This window comes from Canis lupus, chromosome 6 (assembly GCF_011100685.1).
Source record: "Canis lupus familiaris isolate Mischka breed German Shepherd chromosome 6, alternate assembly UU_Cfam_GSD_1.0, whole genome shotgun sequence".
Taxonomy (NCBI): Eukaryota; Metazoa; Chordata; class Mammalia; order Carnivora; family Canidae; genus Canis; species Canis lupus.
This window is the reverse complement of record NC_049227.1, coordinates 1,261,114-1,283,598: the sequence shown is the minus strand read 5'-3', so window position 1 is coordinate 1,283,598 and position 22,485 is coordinate 1,261,114. Positions and strand designations below refer to the sequence as shown.

The following is a 22,485-nucleotide window of genomic DNA, read 5'->3' as shown; positions in this document are numbered from 1 at the left end:
TGAAGACTGAAGGTGGGAGGAAGGATGTTAATATTCCCTCTCACTTAGCCACCCTGGAAACATAATTTCCTGAACCGTGAAAAGTCCCTACCTCAAAGAATTTTTGTTGGCATTATATAAGATAAGGCATGTAAAAGGCTTTAGCAGAATGCCTAGCGCACAAAAAACATTTGTTTAAAATTTATCACTGCTATTATCCTGGTTTCTTAAAATGATTAAATCCCAGTCGGTATCACCTTAACTATATAACAAACCCAGAGAAAAATAAAGTCAAGTTTCACTGCTCATTTGTACCTTATTTACCAGAAAGTGATTTTATTTTATACATGTGCAGCTGAGCATGCACACACACTTTATGTGGAAACAAGCAACTTCAACTAAATATCCAAAAGATCAAACTAACACAATACAGACTAAAACCAGAACAATCTAAATGTGACAGATGATACCTGCTATGATTGCTATCTAACTGCAGTTCTGAGAATGTATTTCACATTAGTATTTTTAAATGAGTGATTTTTTTAGGTGACTGAAATCTACGATCTTAAGTGAATCAAGTTTTTTAAAAAACTTGATCCCTAACTCACTGTACATTGCCAAAACAACTCAGCAGAAAGCATTTCCTTTTTATTTTTAATAATAAATTTATTTTTTATTGGTGTTCAATTTGCCAACATACAGAATAACACCTAGTGCTCATCCCATCAAGTGCCCCCCTCAGTGCCTGCCACCCAGTCACCCCCACCCCCCGCCCTCCTCCCCTTCTACCACCCCTAGTTCGTTTCCCAGAGTTAGGAGTCTTCCATGTTCATTTCCTTTTTATAAAAAATGTCATTAAATTTAACCTCACTCCCCCCGCCCCTCGCAATGAGCATATGAAAAGGGCAGATTTAACCTGAACTGCAAAATTAACCTGAAACTCAGAAAGTAGTATAATTGAGCATTGGCTAGGCCCTAAGCACTGGAAGTCATGTGTAGCAGGTCTAAATTCTGGCTATACCACTAAGTTGGTTTGTGTTTCTTGGTCAAGCCACTCAACCTCTCTATGCCCATTCTCTAATCTACAAATGGGGATTTTACACACACACACATACACACACACACACACACACACACACACACACACACGGCTTTTTTTTTTTTTTTAAGATTGTATTTATTGAGGGAAGAGAGTGCAAGCAGGGGAAGGGAAAGGGGAGGGGAGAGAGAAAATCTTAAGCAGATTCCATGCTGAGCAGAGAGCCCAACATAGAGCTCAATCTCATGAGGCTGAGATCATGACCTGAGCTGAAATCAAGAACATGCTCAACTGACTGAGCCACGCAGGTGCCCCCATACACAGCTTTTATAAAAATTCAATGAAATAAATACCTAGGGCAGTGCCAGGCCTAGCACAAAAGCATTCCAAAAATGTTAGCTGCAAATATTTTTATTTGAATAATATTTATTTTGTGAATTGAAACAAAAATTCAATCTTTTAATTATTTCAAAAATAAAATAATTCCACTCAATTCAGCATATATTTATAGATCACTTACTATGTGCCAAATAGTGCTCTAGGCAGCTTTTTTTTAAGATTTTATTTATTTGACAGAGAGAGAGAGCCAGAGAGCAGAAGTGGGGGGAATGGCAGAGGGAAAGGAAGAAGCAGGCTCCCCACTGAGCAGGGAACCCAACGGGGAACTCGATCCCAGGACCCTGGGATCATGACCTGAGCCAAAGGCAGATGCTTAGCCAACTAAGCCACTCAGGCATCCTCTAGACAACTTTTCTACAGTGAATAACTTTACAAATAATTTATCTATTTAGAGAAAAACCTCTGCCTTTGTGAAGTTTATATTCTTATGAAACAGAGAACATCAAACATAATAAATCTGTAAATTCTATACAGTAAAATGTTCTGAGATGATGCAAATGTTCTCTGTGCAATCTAATACAGTAGCCACCAGCCATGTGGGACTCTTGAACACTTAAAAGTGTGGTTACTTTGATGACAAACCAATTTTTTTTTTAATTTTCATTATTCAAAATATAAAGGCCCACACGAGGCTACTGGTTACCACACAGGATATGCATATCTTTAGTATCTTAGAAGGTGATAAGCATATGGAACAGAAAATGTAGAGTAGGGTACAGATTAGGGATCCAAAGAAGAGGAGGAGGCAGGCTGCCTAGAAAAAAGGGCAGTCAGGAGAAGCTCGCTACAAAGCTGTGATCTGACTTGAAGAAGATGCGGGTGGTGGCCCAAGGAATCTAGGCAGCAGATGGCAGAGCAAAGGCCCTAAGGCAGGAGCACACTGACATGTCCAAGGAATCTGAGAAACATGGGTAGCCACGGCAAGGTTTTCCACTTCCACTGGAAAAAGGTGGCATAATCTAAATTTCGTTCTAAATGTTTGGATCAGATTGGATGCTAAACTGAGACTATAGGGGCAAAGAGGTTACACTGGCAAGAGGCTATTGTATAATCCAAGCAAGAAATGATGGTGGCTTCCACTGCAGTGGTGACAGTGGAGGTTGCAGGAAGAGATCTATCTTGAAGATAAAATCAATAGGATTTTTTTTTTTAAATCAATAGGATTTTCTAATGGATTGGATGTAAGATAAGAGAGAGAAAGGTAATTAATTATTTCTTTAAAGATTTATTTAAATTTATTTATTCAGAAGAGACAGAGAGGCAGAGACACAGGCAGAGGCAGAAGCAGGCTCCATGATGAGGGAGTCCGATGTGGGACTAGATCCTGGGACTGGGATCATGCCCTGAACCAAAGGCCAACGCTCAACCACTAAGCCACCCAGGCGTCCCGGTAATTAATGATTTCTACAAAGCTTTTGGCCAGAGCAACAGAGCTGCCACCAACTTAGACAAACAAAACTTTTGAGGGTAACAGGTCTTACAGGGAAGGAATAGCCTGTGCTCAATTTTAGAATGGTAAAGTTTGATATCTCTTATGTATGTGTGAATGAGTGTCCAATGTTCAAGTTTGGATTCTGCAAGAATAGACCGGGAGGAAATAAACATTTTGGCAAATGGATAGTACTTCCATTCTGGGCCTGAGTTGGACTGCCAGGGCAGTGAGTGTAGACGGAGAAGTGAACTGGGAGCTAGGGCACTCACGGAGTGAACTGGGAGCTAGGGGACTCAAGTCTAGGGAAAGAAAGAGAGGTCATGGGAGGACACCCAAGAAGCAGCCAGGGAAGGAGGAAGATGTAAAAGCAAAGGATCAGCTGTCATTCTCTCTGAGACCCTGAACTAAAAATCTCAACCTATCTATTTAGACAATGACAAAAACAAAAACCCAGACAAAAAAAGTCCCATGGTAAAACTCCTTAAAGAGTCATAATTCTAGGATTTAAAAATTGTCCTAATTTTCTCAAAAGTAAGGTGTTGACGGGAATATGTAAAATCATGGTTCTGTCCTTCATAACACATTTCTATTTCATGCTCACTGCCAGAGGCTAATAGTGATCTTTCCTAAAACAAGGCCTTCCTTCACTGTCCTCAAGGAAATAGTTCAGGAAATAAGACATCCTCTAAATTTCTAATAGCAGCTCTGGAGCAGGAAGATAGTCCAGAGAACAGCAAACACTACATTTCAGTAACAAATCTACAGAGATATTTTCCACATGGGGAGTGTCTGTCTCTCTCTCACACACACAGAGGCTCTCTCTTTATTCCCATATTTCCCCAAACCTTACCCTCTTCACTTCTGCTTTGTTATTCTGATTTTTTTTCCCCTTAAGTAAATTCCTGACATTTCCCTTATCCTGAATAGCTTCCTGATCCTGGACAATCACTACAGTCATCAGATTACTACGAAGCATACTTTATCTCACTCAAAGATGCCAAAGCAGAAACTTGACACGCCAGAAGTGTCATCCTCTGTTATAGCAATAAATCCAAGTACCACAAAAATAAACTTGATATATTGCCCAGCATAAGGGCATTCTTGCCTATTTCTGAAGTGTGGGTCAGTCAGACATAAAATGAGACATAAAATATTCTCTTCCTTCTTTTCATAACAATATAATCCCTCGCTAAAGATCTTGCTAAGAACCCTCCTGGTTGAACGTCAAATAGATCTTTGACATGGTCACTTCCACTGGGAAGTTTCTCATAAATAACCTTCAGAAAACAATTAGCAGGTGGGGCTTTCTTCCTCACCACCCCCATGTTTCTTTTGGACATGTACTTTAGCATGCCTTGTTTGTGAAAACCATCCGTAGGAAACTTATTTTTTTGCATTACTTCACGTCTAACTTAAACTATAGATTAAAAAAAAATCTAGCACAAATAATGTCTTTTCATCTTTGCAACTTCAGCAATGAAGATGTTCCTGACAAACAGAGTTCACTCACTTGATTGCTGAACTGATAGGAATTGACCTAAGGAAGCCTCCACCCCAATCTCTGGAACTATTTCTCCCTGGTGTAGTTATCTAGAAGGGGACAGGCAGCATTTTGAACAGATGCTGAGCTGCACTGAAATTCTGACCCACTTGTAATCAACAGAAAGTTAATTCTGCATGTGTATAAAGGGAAAGCCAATAAAGGTCATGAGGAGAAAGATATTTTAATGATTCAATTAAGTAACTGAAGAACAATAATTGCCCTCAGAATTGAGAACAGAAGCACAAAAGGGAAGCATTAAAAAAAACAATCAGAATATCTTCAAAATCTGTTCAAGGCTGGCCATTTAGCTAAACCTTGAAGTTTAGAGGGAAGAAGCAAAAAGCCCCACAGCAAGTCTCCTCCTCCACAAAAATAAAATCATAAAATGACTAAACCAGACCCATGAGAGAGAGCAGGTATTCATCATGGTGTAGAAAAGCACACTAAAAAACAAAATACTCCAAACCATAATAAGGGAAATTATTAATAAGTTAAGATTGAACCTCTAAAGACGGGATGAAGTCAGGATATCCAGAATATAACCAACTAAGAAGGAAATAGCTTAGATTCTTTGAAAACCGCCTGTAATGTTCCGAAAGCATTTCTGTTTAAACCTGAAATTTGTATTTCCTAAGATATAATGCTGTTAAAATGAAGATTAAGTTACCATTCAAACCCCTCAAGACCAAATTAATCTGCAATATACTTAAACTACAGTACTAATATATCTATTTCAATATCACTAATCAAATTCATTTTTTTTTCCTAAGGAAAATGTAACCCAAATTCTAACTAAGAAAAATGGTAATACCCCATTCCTTTGGTTTTTAATTTTGTTTTGCTTTTCTCAAGCCGCTGGGGGCACAGGGTAATAGGGAAACTCTACTACGGCTGTGGGAGAAAGGGGGAATTTCCAGCAGGGTCTCCGTGAGTGAATAACTACATCCCATGATATAAACCACCTCTCCAGACCAGTCTCTACAGAGGAGTTCAGATCTGGAGAAGAGAGAGAAGAGAGACTCCACCAGTGGCTGAAATAAAATCTAGAGTTATGTATCTGCATCTTTATAGAGTCCACATGTAGGATCCGTTTTAGGACTGCAGCCAGGTAAGGATATGCAGTTCAGAAGAGGAAGCAGGAGTTAGCCTCACCATCTTCACTCTTGAGGCTCACCATTCAGAAAGGAAAAGGACTTGTTTTATTTAAACTCTATCCTCTAGGAATGAACAAAAGATAGAACATAGAGATTTCACTGACTGCAGGAGGAATTGGTTTATAAAAAAAGAAAACTTTAGGCTGGGCAGCCCCGGTGGCCCAGCGGTTTAGTATCGCCTTCAGTCTGGGGTATGATCCTGGAGACCCGGATCCTGGAGACCCGGTTTGGCGCCTGCCTTTGGCCCAGGGCGCGATCCTGGAGTCCTGGGATCGAGTCCCACGTCGGGCTCCCTGCATGGAGCCTGCTTCTCCCTCTGCCTGTGTCTCTGCCTCTCTCTCTCTTTCTCTCCCTCTCTGTCATGAATAAATGAATAAAATCTTAAAAAAAAAAAAAGAAAGAAAGAAAGAAAACTTTAGGCTATAACCATTGATAAAGCCTAAGTGAAGTTACAAAATCTCACTGCCTGACGAATGTCTACAATAAAATAAACAGTCATACATTTGAATGGTTTACTTTCTGCTGAGTCGAGAAGACAGAAAACATAACCAATATTGTGAAATACTAAAATTCCATAATTTTGCCTGTTATGATATTTTTAAAAAGAAAACAATATGTTTATTGAGGGCTGCAGGCTACCACCAGTTTTCTAGAAGAGCTCTGTATTCTTCCAAATTATGTATTTCATCCTTTAATAATTAGGGTTTTTTTCTCTTTTAATACTACAGTATCATAGCTAGGTTTACTATAATTATTACAGCAGTAAGACAGATTTTTCAAAAAAGTAATGCCTTATTTAAGCTTGGAATGAAATTAAAAAAAAAAAAAAAAAAAACATTAACAAATAGTTACCATGATCCAAAACCTGAAAATAAAGAGTGCTCACTCTTCGTGAAAACATAAAATATGAGAGCTCCTTTATGCCCATATGCCAGCCTGTCAACCCACCACTCCTTCAAATATAAGCCCATTTTCTTTATTTTTTTTTTTTTTTAAACAAACCCTTGCGTCCAGGGCTTTCAATAGATCGCAGCGAGGGAGCTGCTCTGCTACATAGAAACCCCGACCCAGAAGCAGGTCGTCTAGTAATGGTTTAACACCAGGTTCCCCACGAACGTGCGTTGCGTGATGGGCTAGGGGGCAGCCCCCTTTCCAGCCGCACCCGGGTTCCCAGGACGACGGGCTCTCTGCACCAGACCCCGGTCCCCACGCGGGGCACGCAGGACGCGCGCAGCGGCCCGCCAGCCGGGACGGCGGGGGACCGGCTATCCGAAGCCAACCGAGGCACCGCAGCGCTGCCCTATCATTCGGCCTGGGTGGGATTCTAACTTAGAGGCCTTCAGTCATAATCCCACAGACGGTAGCTTTGCCCCACTGGCTCTTCATAAGCCCATTTTCTACTACTACTTTAAAGAAAAATTGCTCTGGCACCTTGAAGAGTGTCAGTGTACAAATGTTCCAACTAAAAACCAGTTCCGACTTGAAAACCTTTATAGAAAATTTATTGTTGATTAAATGAATCAACAATAAAGAGTAAACAATGTTTTACTGACATGGTAACACTGTCAAGTAACGAAGATGTGAAAAAAGAACGCTTTGGGGAATTACTAGGTCAAAATCAATAGGCTAGGAAAGCTTTTTTTTTAAGATTTATTTATTTATTATGCTAGGAAAGCTTTTTTTTAAGTATGTATGTATGTATGTATTTATTTATTTATTTATTTATTAATTATGAAAGACAGAGAGAGAGAGAGAGGGAGAGAGGGAGAGAGGCAGAGAGGCAGGCTCCGTGCAGGGAGCCGGACGTGGGACTCGATCCTAGGACTCCAGGATCGTGCCCTGGGCCAAAGGCAGGCGCCAAACCACTAAGCCACCCAGGGATCCCCCTAGGAAAGAAAGCTTTTTGAAGAATGAAGTAGACAGTCCTTGCTGAATGGGAGGGGGGGTGTCATTCCCCCCTCCCCAGGCATTTTAGCCCTTACTCAGGATTCACTTGTCCACAAATGTGCTGTTCTTTCTCTCTGCAATCCTTTATCTAGCTTCCCCCTACAACAACACAACAGATATTTTTTAAAACTCTTCTCTCTCTTACCCCATGGGAACCTGAAAACAAGCCATTTGAGATGCCTATACTGATTACAATCACGTGAGCTGGCTCCCCAAATCAATAGCTCTCTCTCAATTTCTTACACACACCATCCTGTTGACTGTTTCTCTGGAGAACTCTGACCAATACGTTATCCAAGAGAAAACAAGACTCTGCTTTGAAATTTTTTAAGAAGGCATATGATTTGTTTGAAGATCAATAATCAATATTAACTAAATCAATAATGAGTGTTGCTAGTCAGATACCAGATCTTGAAACTTAGTTCTTTACCAGTTTCATTGAATTTTCCAAACACTGATAAGAGACACTGCTTTATCCACACGAGGGAAAGTAATTTGTCAAAAAAAAAAAAGTGCTTGAGACTAGAAGATACAAATCTACAAATTTAAATATTAGCATCTTTGCAGATATACAAAAATAAGTTAGCACATACACAGATACACATGAATAGGCACAGGTCCACGTCCTTAGAAAATTATAAAGAATAAAATAAAGGTGTAATTATTGACTGATTATCCTTAATAAATTACTACTGATTAATCATTACTTGCATTACTTTTCTCGATTTCTCATAAGAAATAAGAAAAGCAATAAGAAAGACTGAAGTATAATAAGCAATATATTTCATCTTTGGCCCTCGTTCCTGGCACAAAGCTCCTAAAACCCTTGGGATCTCCGGAGTGAAAGCCGTGTCTTTGGTCATTCATAAGGAACCCGTGTTGAACACACCTGAGCTAATGAGGTGATTAAGGGCCCTAAGCAGCCTCAGGATGGGGCTGGTCACCAGAGAAACCAAGTGATTAAAGGGTTGGAATTTTTCAACCACACCCATGGACCTCCTGGGAGAGGAAGGAGGGAGTACATATTAGGCTTTATAAAAACTCTTTCTTGAACAAGAGTTGATGAGCTTCTAGGCTGGTGAGTCCCTCCATGTGCCAGGAGGGTGATGCTGGGACAGAAGCTCCTGTGCTTGCAGACTTTGCTCTAAGTTACCTCTTCACCTGGCCATCCACTGAATCCTCTGTAATACCCTTTATAGTAAACTGGTAAATGTAAACAGATGTTTCCCTGAGTTCTGTGAGCCACCCTAATAAATTACTCAAATCTGAACAGGAGGTAGTGAGAACCTCCAATTTATAACCAGTCAGTCAGAAGCACAGGTAACAGCCTAGACTTGAAACTGGGGTCTGATGTGGGGCAGTCTTACAGGACCTGTGGGGTCTGGCACTACCTCCAGATAGTGTTAGAACCCAATTATATTCATAGGACACCCAGCCAGTGTCTATTGAGAACCAAAGACCTGCTTGGTGTGAATTAAGTTTATTTAGTTCTTCCATCATGTGGAATACAAAAGTTGTCAATAAAAACTAAAAAGACCAAAATGTATACAATATTTCTACAAAGTTTTCACTTCCCTATACGAAAATTTGCCAGTAGGGACAAAATCCTGTCAAAGGGGCAATTCTTCTGCCAATTTAATTCATGCTAATTAGCATTCCTTTTTAGAGGGTAGATAAATACCTTTAAACTGCTTAATCATGTTCTGATGGTTTTCAATGGCTTCCTTTAAGATCATTTCAGGCTGGTCCATCTTCCACCGCCATTCGGTGCCCACCGGATTGGTGTGGTGTCTGAGAACAAGAGGTAAAAATTCTAGACTCTCTGTAGTAACATCTCTCAGCTAGTTAACTACTATGCAGTAGTAGTAAGATTATAAAATCATAGTAGTAAAACCATAAAGTCATAAAATCAGGGTTGGTTTCCCTAAGAGCTTACTTATAGTAGTATTTTCCAGTTTAACTCATGATATCTAGCAGAGAAGGTTATATGGAGAAGTGCTTGGCTAAGCTTGGGGTTTAATTAGAACAATGGAAATATGCAACTCTTTCTTCCAGTCACCCACTACTAGGCTAACAAGCAACCATTAATGACTAATAGAATATTTCTGGAAGGATTGCAAAATCACAGTAAATGACCCTCCCTGAGAGGCAGCACAGTAGGAATATCTAAAGCCTAGGAAGGATAAGGCATTGAGAAAATAACCCTTGTCAAACCAGCCCCAGCGCTACACTTAAGGTATCCTCTCATGGAATTTTAAGTCAGTGTACACTAAAGGCAAGTAAAGAAACAACAAATCTGGGATCCCTGGGTGGCACAGAGGTTTAGCGCCTGCCTTTGGCCCAGGGCGCAATCCTGGAGACCCGGGATCGAATCCCACGTCGGGCTCCCGGTGCATGGAGCCTGCTTCTCCCTCTGCCTGTGTCTCTGCCTCTCTCTCTGTGTGACTATCATAAAAAAATAAAAATTAAAAAAAAAAAAGAAACAACAAATCTCAACTCAAGCACAACTCCTAACTCGATTAACCTGAACTCCAAAAAGAAAGGCCAAGCAGAAAGGTGTTCTGATTTCCAAACACACACACAAAAAAATAAGTCTGACTTTAAACAACAAAAAAAATGAGGGATATAAAAACCAAAACAAAAAACAAAAAAAAATTTCCAAAAGACAAAGCAATCACCTGAACCAAACTCTTTTGACACAAGTGTTGAAAGTATTTGACAGTGAATTTTAAAAACAGTGATATCTTTAAAAGATTTTATTTTATTTGTTTGAGAGAGAGAGAAGCAGACTCCCCACTGAACAGGGAGCCCAACGTCTGGCTCCATTTCAGGACCCCAGGATCATGACCTGAGCTGAAGGAAGAGGCTTAACTGACTGAGGCATCCCCTAAGGTGTCCCTAAAAACAGTGATTAATATGTTAAAAGCCCCAACAGAAAAGGTGGGTAATATGCAAGATCAGATGGGTAAACTCAGCAGAGACAGAAATTATAATATACAATCAAAGAGAAATGCTAAATATGAAAAAACCGGCTTTTGACAGGTTCAACAGTAACTAGTAACAGCTGAGGAGAGAGTAAAAAAACTTGGAGATCAATGCAAAAAAGCCAACTAAAACAAAGAGTTTTATTTTTTAAGTGAAAAAAAAGGACACAGCATCCACGAGCTGTAGGACAACAGGAATAGGCCCAAAATACACATACTTGGAATCTCAGAAAGAAAGCAGAGATAACAAAGCAGATGAAATAGTAGAAAAATGATAGCTAACAATTTTTCACAGGTAATGAAAAACCACCACAGATCCAAGAAGCTAACAGAACCACCAGGACATTTTAAAAATGAAAAACAACCTAAAAATATCTTATCCAGGGAACCCCGGGTGGCGCAGTGGTTTAGCGCCTGCCTTTGGCCCAGGGCGCGATCCTGGAGGCCCGGGATCGAATCCCACGTCGGGCTCCCAGTGCATGGAGCCTGCTTCTCCCTCTGCCTATGTCTCTGCCTCTCTCTCTCTGTGTGTGACTATCATAGAAAAAAAAAAATGTGTTAATATATATATAAAAAAAAAATAAGGTCATTTAGGGGGGCACCTGGGCGGCTCAGTGGTTGAGCATCTGCCTTTGGTTCAGATCACGATCCCGGGATGCTGGGATCAGGTCCTGCATCAGGCTCCCCGCAGGCCCCTCTGCCTATGTCTCTGCTTCTATGTGTCTCTCATGAATTAAATTAAAAAAAAAAAATTATGAAAAAAAAATATATATCTTATCCAAATGATGAAAACTAAAGAAAATGAGAAAATCTTTTAAGTTAGAGAAAAAAAAAGACACATTACATGAGAACAAAGATTAAAAATTACATCTGACAACTCATTAGAAAACAAGCCAGCTGAAACTATAATCACACCTGAGAAGTATGCTTAAAACAAAACTCATTGACAAAAATTCTATACCCAGTGTAAATATCTGTCAGAAATGGAAAATAAAGGCTTTTGCAGACAAAATCTGAGATTTCCTTCTCAGCAAACTTACAAGATACGTTAAAGGGAATTGCTCATTCTAAAGAAATATAGACAGAAACCTGAATCTATACAAAGAAATAATGAGCACTGGAAAGGGGGATAATGGGGTAATAATACTTGCTTTTACCTTTAATTTCTTTAAAAATAACTGACAGCATAAGTGAAAAAGCTTAATGATGTACTGTGTGTTTCCAACTTATGTAAAACTTATGCCAACAATACCCAAAAATGGTAAAAGAGAATAAGATATATACTGTCATAAAATACATATATTATTACACATGAAGTGATGTGTTATTTGAAGGTAGATTCTGGTTGAAAGATGTATACTGTAAAAAAAAAAAAAAGAAAGAAAGAAAGATGTATACTATAAACCCTAGGAGAATCTCTAAAATATTTTAAAGATATGTAAAGAATAAGCTGAGACCGAGCATAAAATAAAATCATTTAAAATAATTAACAGGGATCCCTGGGTGGCACAGCGGTTTGGCGCCTGCCTTTGGCCCAGGGCGCGATCCTGGAGACCCGGGATCGAGTCCCATGTCGGGCTCCTGGTGCATGGAGCCTGCTTCTCCCTCTGCCTGTGTCTCTGCCTCTCTCTCTCTGTGTGTGACTATCATAAATAAATAAAAATTAAAAAAAATAAAATAAAATAAAATAATTAACATGAGAGCAAGCAGAAAAATAAAAACACAGAGAAAACAGCAAGATGTAGATTTTAATCAAACCATACTAATATAAGTGGCTTTCAATATAAATGGCTTAAACACATAAGCTAAAAGATAGTATCAGGTTAACACACAAGACCCCCTACAAAAAAATAGGATGCCTGAGTGGTTCTGTCAGTTAAGTGTCCTACTCTTGCTTTTGGCTCAGGTCATGACTCCGCATTGTGAGATTAAGTCCTATGTCAGGCTCTGTGCTCTACTTGGGGATTCTCTCCCTATGCTCCTCCCACCCCACCCCCAATAAATAAATAAATCTTAAAAACACATACACACACACACACACACAGGAGGGGGGCGGAAGAGGGTAGTAGGTAGTGTGGCAGAGGGAGAAGGAGAGGCAGAATTTTAAGCAGGCTCCACCTCAGCATAGAGTCCCACCCAGGGCTCAATCTCACCACCCTGAGCCAAATCAAGAGTCAGACGCTTACCTGACTGAGCCATTTAGGCACCCCTAGACTCTGTATTTTAATGTATTGTTTAGGATTTTACAACCATGCTACTGAGAGACACCCATGCTACTGAGCAAAAGTGCACTACAATTTGTTTTTCATGCTGTACTTCTCTGGGGTTGATATCAAGGTTACACTAGTTTCTTAAAATTAGTTTACAAGTATTCCCTTGTTCTTTGCTTTCTGGAGAATTCCTCTTCCTTGAATGCTTGCTAGAACTTACTTATAAAACCATCTAGGTCTGCTTTCTTTCTTTCTTTCTTTCTTTCTTTTTTTTTTTTTTTTTTTTTAAGGTCTTATTTATTTATTCATGAGAGACACACAGAGAGAGGCAGAGACACAGGCAGAAGGAGAAGCAGGCTCCCAGCAGGGAGCCCGATGTGGGACTCCAGGGTCACGCCCTGAGCCAAAAGGCAGATGCTTAAGCACTGAGCCACCCAGGCATCCCTAGTTTCTAACACTGGTTTGTAACTACCGATTCCATTACTATAGTGATTACAGAACTACTCACAATGACATTCTTCTTGAATTATTTTTGAAAATCTAAATTTAGGGGCACCTGGGTGGCTCAGTGGTTGAGCGTCTGCCTATGGCTCAGGTCATGATCCTGGGGTTCTGGGATGGAGTCCCGCATGGGGTTCCCCACAGGGAGCCTGCTTCTCCCTCTGCCTATGTCTCTGCCTTTCTCTCTTTCATGAATAAATAAAATATTTTTAAAAAGGAAAAAAAAATCTAAATTTGCAAGGAATTTAGAAATTGGGAATAAGCTAGTGATTTCCAGGGATTAGGAACAGGGAGGGCAAAGGAGTAGGTGTGGCTATCAAGTGCTAACAAGAAGGAACCTGTCGGTGATGGAAAAGGTGTGGTGATAGATCTGCAATTCTAAACAAATGATAAAAAGTGCAGACAGAACTACACACATACAGCCGCCACACAAATGAGTGCATTTAAAACATGAAATCTGAATAAACTCCATATATTTTTTAAATAAATAAATTTACAAGGATTTTGAGTTTTCCAACTTTTCAAATATTCATTAATTAACAAATCTTCATTAACAAATTAATTAAGAGATTACATCTTGGAGGCATCTATAATTATTATATCCTTTCATTAGTTAATACTGTTTATTCCCTCTCTCCTTTTTTGATCGTAGACACATAACTTTAGATAGAACTTCTACCAATCTCAATTGTATTTGATTGATAATATTGCCACACACTACACTACCCAATCACCATTTCTTTAAGATTTTGCTCTTGAAATTTGTTTATTTGCTACTTATCTTCTACCAGAACAAAAAGAATACATCAAAAAATTTAGAGGGATAGTTTAAGTTCATTTGCCTTAGAACAAACTATAAAGCATTCCAGATCAAAAGATTAAAAAATAAAAAAACAACAAAGTAAAAAGGTAATCTATGAAATGAGCAAAAATATTTACAAACTATATGTCAGATAAGAGGTTAAAATCTAAAATACATATAGAACCTCATTAACTCAATAGCAAATAATAATAATAATAATAATAATAATAATAATAACTCAATTTTAAAATGGGCAAAGGACATTTCTCCAAAGAAGACATACAAATAACCAACAGGTATATCAAAAGATGCTCAACCTCACTAATCATCAGGGAAATGCAAAGCAGAATCACATTAAGATATTACCTTATACCTATGGCCATCATCAGAAAATTAACAAAATAAAATAATATGTTGGCAAGCATATGAAGAAATTAGAACTCTTATGTACTATTAGAAATGCAAAATGGTGTAGCCACTATGCAAAGCAGTCTGGAAGTTTTTAAAAAATAATTAAAAAGAGAATACCATATGCTATAGCAATCCCACTTCTGTGTATTTTTCCAAAAGAATTAAAAACAGAATTTCAAAGAGGTATATCCACTCTTATGTTTATTATGGTATTATTAGCCAAGCTGTGTGTGTGAATAAGGAAAATGCAGTATATAAATAAAATGGCATATTATTCAGTCTTAAAAAAAGGAGGGATCCCTGGATGGTGCAGCAGTTTGGCACCTGCCTTTGGCCCAGGGCGCGATCCTGGAGACCCGGGATCGAATCCCACGTCGGGCTCCCGGTGCATGGAGCCTGCTTCTCCCTCTGCCTGTGTCTCTGCCTCGCTCTCTCTCTCTCTGTGTGACTATCATAAATAAATAAAAAATTAAAAAAAAAAAGGAAATACTGCCATATAGATTAACCTGAGGGACATTATGCTAAAATGAAATAAGCTAGCCATAGAAGAATAAATACTGCATGATACCACTTATATGGGGTTTATAAAACAGTCAAACACACAAAGGCAGAAAATAGAATGGTAAGTTGCCAGGCGCAAGAGGAGGGAGAAATGGGGAATTGCTATTTAACAAATATAAAGTTTCAGTTATGTAAGTTCTAGAGAAGTTCTAGAGAGCTGCTAGACAACATTATAATGAACACTACCGTATTTGTACACTTAAAATTTTGTTAAGAGAGCAGATCTCATGTAAGGTGTTCTTACCACAGCAATAATAATAGTAACATATTACTTTGGAGCAAAATTATATTACAATCCTACTATATACAGAGAATGAAGAATTTTTTAATGGAAAATACACATATTAGTAATTACTTTAAAGACAAAGACCCTTTAAACATATTTCTTCCCTGCTTTCCAAACAATGATTCAATTTAGTGGATTAAAATTTGGTTCTAAATCTATATGCACTGATATGAAAAGATCTCTACAAAGTAGGAGCAAAAAAAAGCAAGATGAAGAATACCATAAAGCATCCTGCTACTTGTGTGTGTATATACAAAGACACACAAATCTATTCACACACATGTAGAATATCTCTGAAAACCTAAGTGACTGAAGACAAGAACAAAAAAAGGGCAATTTTCACAGTATAACCTATTATATATTTTGAATTTTCATTATATGCAGGGAGACCTTTTGAAATACACTTAAAATATATTTTTAAATGTCTTTACTACTTAAGCAAAACTTTTTTATCAGCTTTATTGAAATATAATCACATACCATAACATTCCATTTAAAGCTGATAATCCAATAGCTTTAAAGTATATTCACAGAGTTGTGTATCCATTAATATAAATCAAAGTTAGAATATTTTTGTCACTCCCAAAAAGAAATCCTGCTCCTCTTAGCTATCACTCTTCTTTTTTTTTTTTTTAAATTTTTTATTTATTTATGATAGTCACAGAGAGAGAGAGAGAGAGAGAGAGAGAGAGAGAGAGGCAGGCAGAGACACAGGCAGAGGGAGGAGCAGGCTCCATGCACCGGGAGCCCGATGTGGGATTTGATCCCGGGTCTCCAGGATCGCGCCCTGGGCCAAAGACAGGCGCTAAACCGCTGCGCCACCTAGGGATCCCCAGCTATCACTCTTCAATCCACACTTCCACCCCGGCCTTAAGCAACCACTGATCTACTTCCTGTCTCTACAGGTTTCTCTATTCAAGACATTTTATAGCCATATGATCATTCTATTCGTTTTTTTGTGACTAGCTTCTTCCACTTAGCATCATATTTTCAAGGTTCATCAGTGTTGTACTATGTATCACTATTTCATTCCTTTCATTTCCAAATAATATTCCATTCCATTGGGTGGACACATTTTGTTTATCCACTCATTAGTTCATGAATATTTCATTTATTCCCAATTTGGGAATATTATTACCTTTTCATGTGTTTATTGGAATTTGTATATCTTCTCTGGAGAACTCTGTTCAAATCCTTTGTCTATTTTTGTAATCAGGTTATTTGTTCAAAAGACCTATGATCTTAATTTGAAATTTCAAAGTATAAAATTTTCACTTACATAAACAGAAAACAGGAGACAAACTGGGCTATCTATATACTTAGCACTCAATAACTCCTTCTGAAAATTAACAGAATAATAATATTTTATCTATCTATAACCATCTGCTACCCATATTATCCAAATAAGGTTAGATAAACTCATTTGGGAAAACTCACATCTGCACATCATACTGCAGTCTAAAGCACTTTCACATGCACCATCTCGCCCAAGCAATTAAGCCTCAGAGCAACCTTGTAAGGAAGATATTACTGTTTTATTTTACAGTTAGGAAATAGGTTCAAAGGCTATTTTTAAGAATCTGTAAAATAGGGATCCCTGGGTGGCGCAGCGGTTTGGCGCCTGCCTTTGGCCCAGGGCGCGATCCTGGAGACCCGGGATCGAATCCCACATCGGGCTTCCGGTGCATGGAGCCTGCTTCTCCCTCTGCCTGTGTCTCTGCCTCTCTCTCTCTCTGTGACTATCATTAAAAAAAAAAAAAAAAAAGAATCTGTAAAATAAAATAAAGATAAATAAAGCATTCGCACAAGCATTTAAATCCATTTTTTCTAGGCCTTTTCTAACGTGTATTAAATTATTTAAAATTGAAACAGAGGGATGCCTGAGTGGCTCAGTGGTTGAGCATCTGCCTTTGGCTCAGGGCGTGATCCCAGGGTCCTGGGATCGAGTCCCACATCGGGGTCCCTGCATGGAGCCTGCTTCTCCCTCTGCCTATGTCTCTGCCTCTCTCTCCGTGTCTCTCATGAATAAATAAAACCTTCAAAAAATAAATAAAATAAAATAAATAAAATAAAATAGAAACAGATGGTGAATTCTAATCTTAAAGTTAGTGTATTAGTACGTCTTTATCAGAAGCCACAGCAAGTGAAACCTCTCCATTTACTTTTATCTAAAATCTCATTAATGGGACGCCTGAGTGGTTCAGTGGCTGAGCGTCTGCCTTTGGCTCAGGTCATGATCCCAGGGTCCTGGGATTGAGTCCCACATTGGGCTCCCCACAGGAAGCTTGCTTCTCCCTCTGCCTGTGTCTCTGCCTCCCTTTCTATGTCTCTCATTAGTAAATAAACTCTTTAAAAATAAATAAATAAATCTCATTAATGAATTTATTAAGTATACCGCTTGCTTTTTTAAAAATTGGGTGGCTCAGTCAGTTAAGCGTCTGACTCTTAAGTTTGGCTGAGGTCATGCAGAGTCTGCTTGAGATTCTCTCTCCCTCTCCCTCTCCCTCTCTTGCTCATTCTCTCTCTGTCCGAAATAAACAAATAAATCTTCAGAACAATAAAAATAAAAAAACTGGGTAATTTTATCGCCTCAGAAACTAAAGGATCGTATTATTGTCTATAAACAGATGATACAGGTAAATTACCCACTAAATCCTGTTACTTCCCTTTAACCTTGACCTTCCAAAAAAAAAAAAAAAAAAAAACCCAACACATACACACTCTACTACTTATATCAAGAATCTTAGTGAAAGATTAGAAGAGATTGTAAAATGTGATGCAATGAGAACTATGGCACAAAACACCTGATTCTTTCTCCTATAAGATAAGTATTATATGATCCAAATATTGCAATCTACATATTTATACAGTTTTGTTTGGTTAATTTTCATCCTATGATATTTTAAGTTTCATAAGCACATACTCTATCACTCAAAAGGAGATGTACTATATCATTTGATTTCAATGCCATCACATTGCCTCAGTCCATTTGACTGAAAAAGCTCCTATGGACTACCGAACAAAGAACTTAGCCTCAGCACAACTGACACTTTGGACTGGATAATTCTTTGTTATACAGGCTTGTCCTGAGCATTACATAGTTTTAAAAGCATTGCTGACCTCTGCCCACTAGATGCCGGAAACACCTCCCTCAGTTTTAACAATTAAAAATGCTTCCAGACATTGTCAAACGACCAAGGTTTACCCACAGAGTGAAAAATAGCAATTTTGCCTCAGATGAGAACCACTGATTTAACAAGATGTCCAAAGACTTACTTTTCAGGTTTTTTTTTTTTTTTTAACTATATCCCTGAATAACCAGAAAAGGGAATACGTGTATTCCCTTTAAGAGGAGATGATGAGAATTCAATATGAGACGATGGTATAATGGCTATATATTTTTTAAAGGTCTTATTTTTTATATTATCTGTCAACTGAAGTATGTGTACAGACAGAACACTATCATGGCTGGCTGGATCTGCATAAAAATAGTGAGGACTGGGTAGATAAATGGAACATGACTGGCTTTGTGTTAATAAAATGTACACAAAGGTTCATTATACTATTTATCTATATTCAAAAAACTCTGTAACCAAAGTTTTTAAAAAAGCAATTCCTCACAAATTGCAACAGATAAATAAACAATCTGCTGCTGACTGCTGCAAAGAATTACAGTTCAAGAAAACAACAGTTAGCTGAATGCCTGTAAAGAAACACTAGGAGACAGAGTTCTGAATGAGTCAAAGCACAGAAAGCACTCACATTACACCAGAGAATAAAAAAAAAGCCTAAAGCATGCCCAGGACAGAATGAATGCTAAGAAAACCCTGAGAAGACTAACTAAACTTTCACCTACAACTGATTTTCAGGCTCAGCACAAATAGGAAGTGAAAGCAAAGGCAGAGTTGTCATTAGCCTGGCCAAGCTTTGAAGGAATGCCTAAACAAAGAGTCAATCTGCAAAGACTAAGGGAGGGCTTTTATGCCTCTTTTTTCCTTTGGCTCCTTGTGCTCAAGAAAATCTCTATGAACACGTTCCCTGACCACTAAAACACAGGCTTCACAGATAATGCACAAAACAGAATAGTCTCTACAAAAATGGTCTAGAAAACTCACTGAGCAAACAAACAACTAGAACCCAGAGCAAGCAACAAAAACAAACAAACAAAAAAATGGGAAGAATCTGTTTTTCAGAGTTAGCACATCATAATATCCAAAATGTGCAGTTTTCAATAAAACATTCCAAAGCATATGAAGAAACAAGAAAAGCATGGCCCATTCATAAGAGAAATTAATGAAAACTGTCCATGAAGAAACACAAACATCACACTTACTAGAAAAATACTAAGTAACTGTCTTAAATATTCTCAAAGACCTGAAGGAAACCAGGAAAAATGCGTCAACAAATACAGAATATCAATTATGAGATATAAATGATAAAAAGAAACCAGAAACAAGTTCTAGAAATAAAAAGTATACTAACTGAAATGAAAAGTTCAGCAGAGGGTTGCAACAGCAGATTGAGCAGGCTTTGAGAAGAATCAGTAAACTTGAAGATATGTCAATCATTCAGTCTGAGGAGCAGGAAAAGAAAAAGTGTGAAGAGCACATACCCTTATGGACCTGTGCGACAGTATCAAGAATACCAATATACATTTAATGGAAGTCCCAGAAGGAAAGGGGGAGAGAGGGGCAGAAAGAATACATAAAGAAATAATGGTTAAAAACTTCCCAAACTAGATAAAACATGAATTTACACATCCAACTAGCTCAATACACTCAAGCAGAATAAATTCAAAGAGATCCATACCAAGACACATTATAATCAAACCGCTGAAAGACCAGAGATTCGAGAATCTTGAAGGAAGCAAGAGAAGATATTCATCACATACAAGGGATCCTCAGTAAGGTTAACAGCCAGCTTCTCAGCAGAAACCAAGAGGCAATGGGACAGCATACAACGCTAAAAGGAAAAACAATGTCAACCAAGAATTCCATATCTGGCAAAACTATTCTTCAAAACTGAAGGTAATATTAAGACATTTCCAGATGAAGCAAAGCTGAAGGAGTTCATCACTAGTAGATCCGCACTACAAGAAATGCTAAAGGAAGTCCTTTAAGCAGAAATGAAGGGACAACTAGGTAGATTCACACCAAAGAAATACAGAACCACATAAAGGTTATTACATAGGCAAATACAAAAAAAGTCTGTATTACTCAACTTTTTGGATTCTAGCACCTTTTTTTCCTATACAACTTAAAAGACAAATGTACAGAACAATAATCATAAATCTATATTAATGAGTGCAACAATGCATAAAGTTGCAATTTGTGACACCACCACAAAGGAGATGGAATGAAGTTTTGTATGAGCAAAGTTTTTGAATACTGTGGAACCAAAGGTGGTATTTGTTCAAAATGAAGTCAATCCTCATTATTTGCTGATTCCATATCTGTAAAATTACCTACTGCTAAAATTTATCTGTAATCCCAAAATCAATACTTAACATTACTATCTGTCATTCACATTCAGAGCAGCAAAAAAATTTGAGTCGTCCAATACACACATTCCCAAATGAAGTCAAACAAGACAATGTTCTCTTTGCCTTCTTGTTTAAGCTCTCATACTGAAAATAAGTATTCTCTCAGTGGTCAATTTAATGTCCCGTTTTTTGCATTTTGTGCTTTTTTGTTAGTGATATTGCTATTTAAAATAGTTCCCAAGCACTGGGGCTAAAAGTGCTGTGTAGTGCTCTTAAGCACAAGAAGACTGATGTGCCTTGCAGGGAAAATATGTGTGTCAGATAAGCTTCATTCCAGCATGAATTATAATGCTGTTCCTTAAGTTCAATGTTAATGAATCAACAGTATATATAAATTAAGGCACCTTTACACAGGAACACACATAAAAACAAAGTTATGTACTGATCAGATGGCAAATACCTTGTGACAAGAGGATTGCAAGGACCTAATCCTTTATTTCCCCCTAAAAGCCACAGTTTAGTATTTGCTAATGCAGCCCTCATGCAACTTCACAGAACTTAATTACCACAAATTAGGAAAATTAAATGTAGGGATGCCTGGGTGGCTCAGTGGTTGAGTGTCTGCCTTTGGCTCAGGTCGTGATCCCAGAGTCCCAGGATCGAGTCCCACATCAGGCTTTCTACATGGAGCCTGCTTCTCCCTCTGCCTATGTCTCTGTCTCTCTCTCTGTGTGTCTCTCATGAATAAATAAATAAAATTTTTAAAAAAATTAAATATAGGATGTTGTAAATTTAAGAGGTTAATTTTAATCCTCAGAGGAATAACCACTAAGAAAATAACAAAAGATGTACAGAAAGGGAAACAATAATGGAGTGAAATTGTACACAACAAAAAAACAAACACAAAAGAAGGCAGTAATAAAGTGTGCAACATAAAAGATGTAAAGCTTATAGAAACAAAGAACAAAATATGAAGGGATTAAATTATCTAAATTAAAAGCCAGAGATTGGCAGAATGGATTTTTTTTAAAATCCACGAATATGCTGCCTACAAGAGATTCACTTTAGATCCAAAGACACAAAAAGAAGTGAAAGGAAGAAAAATGATATTTAATACAAATAGTAACCAATAGAGAGCTGAGGTAGCTTACTAATATGTAACACAAAATCGACTTTAAGTGAAAAACCGTTAGAAAAGACAAAAACAATATATATTTATAAACAAGTCAATCCATCAAGATGTTAACAATTATAAGCATATACACACTTAGTAACAGTGCCAAAATATATGAAGCAAAAAGCTATAAGCTAAGGAGAAAAATATAGTCCTATATTAATAATTATAAAATTCAAAAACCACCTTTTAAATAACAGACAGAACAATTAGGTAGAAGAACAATAAAGAAATAATGCATTTGAACAATATGGTAAACCAATAATACCTATTTACATATACAAAACAATACACCCAAAAAACATCAATATACACATTTTTTCCAAGTGTGTATAGAACATTTTCTAGGATGTACCCTATGTTAGGCCAGAAAACAAGTGTCAATAAATTTTAAAAGATTTAAATTACACAAAATATTTTCTTCAACCACAACGGAATAAAAGCAGAAATGAAGAACAGAAAGAAAACTGAAAAACTAACCAATATGTGGAAAATAAACAACACTTTTAAACAACCAGTAGTAGATCAAAGAAGAAAATACAGAGAAACTACAAAATATTTAGAGATGAATGGAATGTAGC

At 37.8% G+C, this 22,485-nt stretch overlaps 1 protein-coding gene across 5 annotated transcripts in view; it reads right to left on the bottom strand.

The window, feature by feature from the left end:
• The window catches only part of LOC479708 (S-adenosyl-L-methionine-dependent tRNA 4-demethylwyosine synthase TYW1), a 245,697-nt gene that overhangs the window by 139,444 nt on the left and 83,768 nt on the right, over positions 1-22,485 (bottom strand). For all 5 annotated transcript variants that reach the window (XM_038539010.1, XM_038539005.1, XM_038539006.1 and 2 more), the window contains exon 11: positions 9,175-9,284. In XM_038539010.1, the coding sequence (XP_038394938.1) occupies positions 9,175-9,284 (110 nt within the window). The remainder of the gene's footprint in view (positions 1-9,174; positions 9,285-22,485) is intronic.